The following is a 9,946-nucleotide window of genomic DNA, read 5'->3' on the forward strand; positions in this document are numbered from 1 at the left end:
ATATATATATATATATATATATATATAAATTCTTAAATTGGCGGATCACACAAAGGGTAAACTTAACATTTAGGTTTTTAAAATTTTGACCACTGTTCTAAATTAACTATTTGGACTGCGAGGGCTCAGAGAATGGAGCGTTCGCTTCCAATGATTTGAACCCCGGGTTCAAATCCCGGTCGATACGAATTCCCAGTGGTAGACGGATCATGGGTTAGAGTCCACCTGCCGTCAAGCTAACCGTGAAAGGTTCTCGTGGTCTTCCTCTCCATGTAACACAAATGCTGGTTAGTTCCATCAAAAAGTTCTCCGCGAATGCAAATTTCTCCCAATACTTAATCCAGAAGTTCCCTTGTCTTCTGGATTGCGTTCAAAATTACAAGGATACGTAGTGGAATATTAATAGTCGTAAACCCAAAAATTGATGGGTTGGTTGTTCAACGACCGTTGTAATATCTAAAATAAAATTGCAGCTAGTCCTCATATTTTGAGGGTCAAAAATTCAAGTTCCTCGACGAAAAAAAACCTTAAGTTTTTCAAAGAAAGTGCATTTCGTTACTTAACTTGTATGCGCAAATTAATCAATTCTGAAGTGATTAAAACAATACTTAACTCTCGGAAATCCGAATATTTGATCAAAAGTTATTTAGCACAAAAATTTGAGGATCCTTACCGTTGCAGGAGACGCCATCGATACTGATGGTCAGATGAGCTGGACATATGCAGTAGTAAGACATGTTTTCCACATCGAGAAACACGCAAAGATATTGACAGCCAGGACATGCTTGAGCTGGCACTATCACAACAGAGCCATCACCAGAATTTGAACCGGGTTCCACTAATGTCCGAATCGCATTTGGCATTATATATGATGTTCCACCTTGACCGTTGTAGTATGGACTCTCTATCTCGGCTGCATCACCTCCTAAAACAAAAATAATAATAAAAAAATAAAAATAAATTCATATTTTTAAATTTTAGCATCATTATGTTACGCATGAATAAATAAATATTTTAATTTCAAGAAGTGAATAAAACTGATTGCTATTTTATTTAGTTCGTCAACTGAAAGAAATACTGTTAAAATTAACATACTGTTCATGAAATTTCTGGTAAGTAAAAAAGGTATAATTCTGGTTAATAAAACGAAAATATGTTGTAGTTAATTCCGTATTTTCCGTTCATATGGTAACGGTTCACCAGAAATTCTGGTTTTCAAAATTATAGTTCTTATTATCAAGCCTATTGTTCTATTACCGAGGTCCGTTAAGATTGAGTACTAGAACGTGAAGATCCGATCATTAGATCAAAAGTAATACAGTGTGGCCCATTCCTCTTTTTTTGAACACTGTGCATAATTTTGCCACAATCACCTTTTAACCTTAAAACATTCTTTTATGATATAAATCAAAAACTGGATAAATAATACATTCAATTCGACTTTAAACTTACTTGTAAATAAAACGACAGTTTTAATGTATTGATATAGCTTTTATCTTAATAATAAATTCCATGCACAAATACTTAAGGCAAATTAAGCTGTATCTTAGACATATCAACTATCTATAAATCTTTTTGTCTGAAGTTTCCCTTTTATTAATGAGTATACATTACCTATATTGAGTTTAGCTAATTCTTCCCCAACAAATAATTCGTTCCAGAAGCTTCGATTATTGTTCAATCGATCGGCTTGCAAATACCCTCAGAATATATTTTCTTCCATTTGCTTAGAATATTCTCAGTGCCCGAGCAAAGTGAATTACTTTTTATTCAGGGAGCAATTCAATTTATTTGCCTCGTTGTTCCCAACTCATTTAATGTTATATTGGATACGTGTAAAAAGATATTATATGATGAATTTACAAAAAATATATTTCATGCTTAGTCCGTCATAGCAGACTTTAATCAAAGTTTAGCAAACTTAAGCGCTGCTTGTAAAAACAACTATCAAAATAAAATAATTTTAACATAAATTATTGAAATGACTCTCAATATCATTTTAAGTTAGTTATCTTATGTTGCTAAATCTTTAACTAGTCTGACTATTATGAATGGCACAGAATGGTATGTATAGACAGCCCTTAATATGTATTTTTAAAATCCTTTTTTTTGTTGTTAAAAACTAATGCTTGGGAAAGTCACAAATTGATGTTTAAGCGAGGATAACACGCCATGGAACACGAGGATATAAAAGCTATGGAAATTTGACTAATTACATAGCTCTCTAAAACTATTCTTACTCTAAAGAATATCTGGAAATTAAAAAGCCCATTCTTTCAATTTATATAAACGAAAATAAAATTACGCCTTAAAAATTTATGCATATTTTCATTTAAATGCAAATAAATTAAAAAAATAAATTAATATAACTTTATAAAATCTTTATACTTTAATAATGTATTAAAATTTTAAATGTTGTTACAAATAAATAAATATTCGTAAAAATATTTTTTAAAGAATTCTTTTCGGACATTTTTTAAAATCTTACATGCCATCGTTCCATCTTACATACGTTTTAGAATATTTCAGATTTTGAGGTGTTTTCAACTTTCTTGGAACAATAACTTTCATGTGTAGTTTTAATGTAAAATATTTTCTTCTTCTTAAAAAAAACCTTAAGTAGGGTTTTACTCGAAAAATCTATCACAGAATATAGAGCAACTATATTTCTACTTTTTATAGATATCTCACGTTGCCAGATTTGTCGGATTAAATCTCTTACTTCAATTTATCATATCTTTTCGAAAAGAAAAATTCCATCTTTACTACTGCAACTCGCTGCTCCTCGATACGTTACACTGGTATTAGTTGTACGAAAGAAATCGAAAATAAACTTTTTGAGTTCTAAATTTGATGGATGAGGCAATATTTGAAATATGATGGCAAGAATTTTTTTAGAAAAAAAATGATATCAAGAATTTTTTTATTACTATTTTTTTAGAAAAACAAAACTCCAGTTTCACAAAAAATTCGAAAGCTTAAAAAACTAAAATAATGTGAGCGTGAAAAACATAAAAATTTAATCAGACGATATTTCTGTGCGATTGAGAAAAAATCTTTTTATTTTATTTATTTTTTTATCGTTTGACTTTTCTGCGAGGAAAGAATATGGCGTTGGCGCGGGAGAAGTGGGCGAATTTTATTGATCATCATCTCAAAGGAAGACATTTTAAGAGACTATATTTCGCAATATGTTTTAAAGCGATTTCTCTAGGCTACCTTAGTTCACATAAAAATCCGTCGTATGTGGTCAGTTTGTTCCATTTTCATTGCAACTTTTAACATTTCATGGGTTAAAGTGTTCCTCAAATAAATATCATTTCTTCTTTTTTCTTTCAGTTTTGTATTTTGGTAACTTGAAAACATATTGAAGAAGTTTGTTCGTAGAAAAGTAATACAATTCTTTTTTGATGCGTAAAACCTTTTTTTACAGTTTATACAGTAAAGTTTTATTTTAACTTCAATACAGTGTATATTTTTTTTATTAAAAAAACGAAATAAACATTAGATTTTTAAAAGTCACATTTAGTTCCGAATGTATATTGAAAATGAGAATTGGCTACAAGTTTATTGCTTAGATTACTTATTTGCAATTAAATGGGAAATAGAATAAACAGGAATATTTTTAATACTAATTTATACTATCATCACAAAAATGTATAAAAGAAAAAACTCATGTCTTGTTAACCAGGATAGTGTAATTTGGTTTATAGAACATGAATCATGAAGCCCAGACAAGTTTCTGAACCGAATAATAAATTTTACAGTTTCTTATGTAAGTTTGTTGTAGATAAGTTTATTTAAATACAAACCTCTTTTTAATTTTTTAATTAAAGTGATTTTTAATAGGAGATTGTTAATAATTTTTAAATTAGATTTTCAACTGTTCCTTCAAGAGAAATGTTTGGGTAGTGCTTCTCAACCTTATCTTGCGATCTCCCGATAATTAAAAAGAAGTAAACACGAATACTTTACGACCCCCTACCCTAAGCCGTTAAGAAATTGACAAATTTTTTGCTTGTTTCTAATGTCTTACCACGTATGGACAAACTTTTTATGGGAAATCAATCTCAATAATCCCATTAATTATATACTGATAACAATGCAAGTTGTAATCAATTATATAGCAATTATTTGCACTGTAATTTATTTGAGTTCTAATTTATTGGAATTTATTTGAGTTATTTGAATGTTTATATTTATGTGCGTGCTATTTATTATTTCATGACCACCTAATCCGTCTCCTCAATCCTCAGTTTTGGCAATGCTGTGCTATGTTAAAAACTATATTTTAAGAACCAGATACGGTGCGTAAAAGTTTCCTAGAAATATATTTTTAATTGTTTGTGATAGAGTTGAATATAAATAAACAATAGAAAATGTAGTTTTTTAAGTAAACTATTAGGATTTTTATCATTAAAAGTTTACATTTATTTCAATGTGATCATTTTTAAAGCCGCAGTTTGATTTGCTATTGTGTAGATCTATGATGACGAAATATGGTGCTGGAGGAGCGTGATATAATTGACTTAAGGCTCCTATGCTATCAGAGCTGACCTATCAAGCAATATTGGAGCAAAAAAGTTCACAAGTTAACGTTATGTTAGTATTGTGCTTATGTTAGCTCCTTGGAGCAAAAATAGATGATGAGTCGGCCTGTCTAATTCAGGGGCTATAAATTGACTAATTGAAGACTGTGACGAAATCATGATCATGAAAATGGCAGTTGATGACGAAAATTGGATCACAATAAAACTTTTATTCAGTAGCATTTGTAGAGCTCGAGGTACAAAATGAAAAGAATATTTAATCCAAATAAATTGAAATAATAAATTTTACATAGTAATATCAATAAGGCCAGGCCATGAGAGATTAATCTCCCATGATCAGCCTAATCAAAAGCTAAATGAAAAAGTGATTGAATTGTTCCCAACAAACAGTTAGGAGCATAGGAAGAGATCCATAGTTGGCAATTCCATTGTCGAAAAATAAAATAGACAAAAAAAAGCCAACTCCGTATAATTAATATTAAATTTTAAAGTAATTGAGCTCTAGACTAATCGTCAAAAAAAGACCGTGATAATTAATATAACCCTGTAACAAAAATATTTTTGAGGTGAGAGAAATAAAGAATAAAGAGTTATAAATAGAGATTTTGATGTTCGATTTAGTAGCGACATGGAATTAGCGAGTTTTATATTTGTATTGAATTAAAAAGTTAGCCGTTATAATGATTGTTAAGAAGAGAATAAAATATTCATATTTACTTTTTATAAAATGTAATAAAATATAAACAATTGGTATAATTAAATTGAAATTAGATTAAGAATGATGAAAAAAATTTAATTTGAGAAATTCAGGAAATTTAAAAGCTAGGAAATACGTAATGCCTATTATAGCATCACAAGATCGTCAAGTCATAAAAAATCATGTTTTAAAACTCTAGAAAAATCATCCTGGTTTAGTTAATGAGAAATTTTTTATAAATGTTTGTAGGTTTAAAATCCAGTTAACAATCGAGGAAACACTTACAAGTCTTCAATAAGATGTCATCTAAAATTTTAATATATTTTAATAAAACTTTCTTAGCTTCAATTTAAAAGATATTATTCCATTCCAGAATTAATGAATAAACAAAAATAATATTTTGCTAATCTGACTTCGGTTTATTGTACTAAGATAAATATATTAATAAGTAAGTATTTAAATTAAATGTAAATTCTAAATCGAACCTATAAAATATCCAAACCGCCATTAAATGGTGCATCATTTTATGGTTTTTCACCATGAAATGGTTTAATTTTGTTCTGATTTTTCAGTCAGTGTACAAATTATAATTTTTCTTTCAAATAGGGTTTTTAAAAGCAGTTGTCTCAAAATTAAAAATAAAGTTATTACAAAATATCCTCTCCCGTTATATCACAAAAGTAACGAAACTGTCTTTTTTTATCAAAAAGTTTTCCTGGTTAGTTGGAAAACGATTCTTCTGATTATGTTCCACCAAACCTTTCAGTTAGTGACAGAATTTTACGGGCATAAAGAAGCGAACTATATTTTATAAATTATCTACTTTTTGGATAATCTAAACATTTTATTGATACTCTCACACACTGACAAAAGAAGTATGGTCAAAACTACCAGAATATGGTAAAATTTACCGAGTTTCTGGCTCTATGGGAACACCATAAAGCTTGAGAATTTTTAAAGAAACCCTTTGGTAATAATTTTGGTAAAAATAACTGCAAAATTTAGTGCTATAATAAGTTATTAAATTCGGTAAACGTGGTAAAATTTGGTAATTTTATTATTATGTCTTAGATCATGGCATAGAAACCATTTATTCGGGTGAATTTACATTTCATTTTTGTATTTTTTATTAAACGTTTGGTAATAAGAACTATAATTTTGAAAACAAGGATTTCCGGTAAACAGTTACCATATGAAATGAATAATTACCAAATGAATGTTAAATGAATTCCATACATTTCATTTTTATTACAAGAATTATTATTTTTCACCAGAAATATAATTGCAATACAGTACGATACTTTTACCAGAATTTTTTTTCTCCGTCCAGGCATAATATTTAATGTTCTTATCAATAAAATTATTATCAATTAAGATTTACAAGCATTTTAAAACTTTGAATAAAATGTTTATAAACTTGAAATCTCGATCTGTCATACTTTTTTTTTTCTTCTCATTTTTGTCCCAACTTTTACTTACATCGCTGTCAAAAGTATTTCATTTTCAATGTGAAGTTTTCTAAAAAAAGAATTGTGTTGCAAGTTGTAATTTGAAGCCTTACATTTCTTCCAGATTCTTCTCAAATAACACTCCAGCGACAGCGAAAAATTCTTCAAGCATTCTCCTTTTCAATTTAAAATGAAAATTTATGAACTTTCTTAAGTCAATTTTGGCAAGAATTTTATGTTCAAGGTTTTCCATATACGGAAGAAAAAGCATTTTTTTACTTTTTTTATTTTTCTCTCTCAAAACATGAACTGCAATCCATTTCGCAGGGAAGTATAAATTTTAACTTCAACAAAATTGAAAAAAGTATTTTTATTGCTGAATACGTAGTTTCCCTTTTTATTACACGGTATAGATGTTTACTAAATGTTTTAGATGAAAAATAGTCCAACAATATACTATTCACTTGTAAATGATAGTCCCTAACAAAATGTTGAAAAAAAATGTTTGAAGAAATTATAAAAAATAAAAAAATTTTGTTTAAAGAGCTAATGATGCTAAATATAGATTTAAAAAATATTTGAAGTAAATAAAATGTAGATTAAGTTTAATAAGGTCAATTAAGTTTTCAAGATATTATAACTTTTAAACATAGTTTGGGCGAAAAATATATATTTTTTAAAGATACACTTGCGTATAGATGGAGAAATATTATTTTTGTGTTTTGGCAACACAATTGAGCAACACTGGCTTTCAGCTTTATTTCCTGGCTTTAGACTTGCTGTTGTTTATCATCGTTGCGTTTTACACATTAAGTGTTTTGAACAGAATGTATGCATAACGGTTGAGTCAATTGTAATATCTCGATTTAGGCGTTTCTAGTTGAGTCAGTTGGCGAAAATTATGCCAGTTTAGGTTGTTGGAAAGGAACGACTTGCTTAGTATTCTCGCTTGAGGGTGTGATTTCTTACTTGGCGATTCCAACTAGCTTGGCTTCAAAATCAAACTTAAAAGCATAATTCATGCACCTAACACAACACTAAATAATATTTTATACTAAAATATTCTTTTTTAGTAAAGTATTTTCACATTTTTTCCCCTCATTTTTGGTTCTATTGATAGTTAAAGGATTATTTATAGAAAGCACTAGTACGGGTTATTAGAGACGCAATCATTGATGAAATTTTTCAGATTTATAACCCACAGGAATGTGTGTCTATTGCCCGGTATTCCTTACCCTTTTTTCAAAGATAAGAGGCTGTTACCTGGTTTACACTTGCTTGTTCTTATACGCCGATAAATTTTCTAAACTATAAGCCATTGCCTAGTTTGCCGAAATTCTCAACAACCATGATTTTTTGCGGTAATTTCTTTTGCCGGTATTTCATATACTGATATTTTTTTTAAAATTGCTTTTCTATTTATTGTTTATTTTTTAAAGATTAAAAGTCTAGAACAATATTCCCTTTGCTGATGTGCTTCATACCCATCACCAATGTTTGTTCTAATGTACTCAAATTAGATATTGTTATATGTAATGATAACCATTGATTATTAATAATAACCAAATAAGCCCGTTAAAGCTAAATTGATATCATTCCAATATGCTCTCTACCTGTGTATAAGACGTTAATTTTTTTATAGTTGAGTTTTAAAAGTTCTGCTCTTTTAGTGAAACTGCCCGGTATACATGTGCCCGGTATACCCTACACTGATTTTGTTTCAACGTTAAGTGTCTCTTCTCGGCATTCACTACATTAACGTTTTTTAAGGGTAAACGCTATTGTCTGGTATGCGTACCCTTCTATTCTACTGCGTAGAGGCACCACATGGATAGATCGCATATTGGAACAACACCGCGAAATTTGTGTTTTATTAAAAAAAATTAATGAAAGAAAGATCTTTAATCTATTAAGTTGATGATCTTTGCCAACTGAAACGGTGCTTAACCGAATGAAGTCCGTTATTTTTCGAACAACTGCCCTGTAGCCAACAACTTCTTGGCTCAAAATTTAATTTTAACATATATCTTCTACCAAAATAGGTTTAACGCAGACATTTAAAAAACACACTGTTACACCTAGCACCAAAATGTTATGTATAGTTTTCCAAGTGAGTTGTAAATGAATAAAGAATGGAGGGAAAAATGGAGAAGGGTAATATTTTAAGATTGCTGTCGAACCAAACAAGGAGTCTTATTTCCTTTTTACTATTTTTTTTACATGGAATCGAATAATAAATTATTATTAATATGTTCGATAGTCTTATCGAATAATAATTAAGACTATCGGATTTAAAATCAAGAGTTTTTATTTTTATACATCTGTTACGTATTCCTTAACCTTTTATGTATACGTTATATTAAGGTATGCATTGTTTTTTTTAAAAATATTTTTGGCATTGCTGTCAAGTTTAGTGTATGCTAGTAAGGTGCTTTACTGAGTACAAGTCAGTAAAATGAATTAAATACATTGTACAGCCACTGAACAGAAAATTCAAATGTGTATGCAAGTACAAATCAAAAATAATTATTTTTCACTAGTAGAAAACACTTGTTGTGAACACAGAAATAATAACCCTTACTCTTAGATATTTGAGTTGATAATATTTATATTACTCGAGAAACGGGGTCTTGTGACAACACAAACCATGTGACAGTTCATCCCGATCTCACTTAGAAAACGATTGCTTGTCATTATCATGAAAGAAATTTAAACTCATTGACATTCGAAGGACTTGTGTTACACTAGAAGGAGTCCCACAGTAAACTCATCAGAAAAACACAGTTTCCAGTAGAACACAGAAGTCAAGCATCACTGGCTGTGGTCAGTAAGCGGGTGGCTGATCACTTGGAACAGCCTGCGTAGGGACCGAGGGTGAGCTGTATCGATCCTCGGTAAACTGTTTTACCGTAAAGTGCTCGACTTCACAGGTAGCTCATCGGGATACCAAAGCAGGGGAGTCATCCCCTCTGCAGAGGATCAAAATTGAGATGGCATGTCTGTGGATTATCCTAAAGGAAGTTTCCCAGATCGCCGCCAGTAGCCCATTGTGCAGCTCTAGTGCGACGTAAACAAAGTACTTACCTGCCTACATTACAAGGAAAAGTAATTATAATACTGTGGAATCAAAAGCTGGAAAACTTTAAATGTTTAAAAAATGACAAATTATAAAATATATAATTATAATATATAATTATAATATATAATTACATCACCTCCTAAAACAAAAATAATAATAAAAAAATAAAAAT

The 9,946-nt window shown here is 29.7% G+C and overlaps 1 protein-coding gene across 1 annotated transcript in view; it reads right to left on the minus strand.

Moving 5' to 3' along the window:
• The window catches only part of LOC107456001 (leukocyte tyrosine kinase receptor), a 219,144-nt gene that overhangs the window by 48,099 nt on the left and 161,099 nt on the right, over positions 1-9,946 (minus strand). Inside the window, exon 16 of the mRNA XM_071178398.1 lies at positions 674-925. Coding sequence (XP_071034499.1) covers positions 674-925 — 252 coding nt within the window. The remainder of the gene's footprint in view (positions 1-673; positions 926-9,946) is intronic.

This window comes from Parasteatoda tepidariorum, chromosome 3 (assembly GCF_043381705.1).
Source record: "Parasteatoda tepidariorum isolate YZ-2023 chromosome 3, CAS_Ptep_4.0, whole genome shotgun sequence".
Taxonomy (NCBI): Eukaryota; Metazoa; Arthropoda; class Arachnida; order Araneae; family Theridiidae; genus Parasteatoda; species Parasteatoda tepidariorum.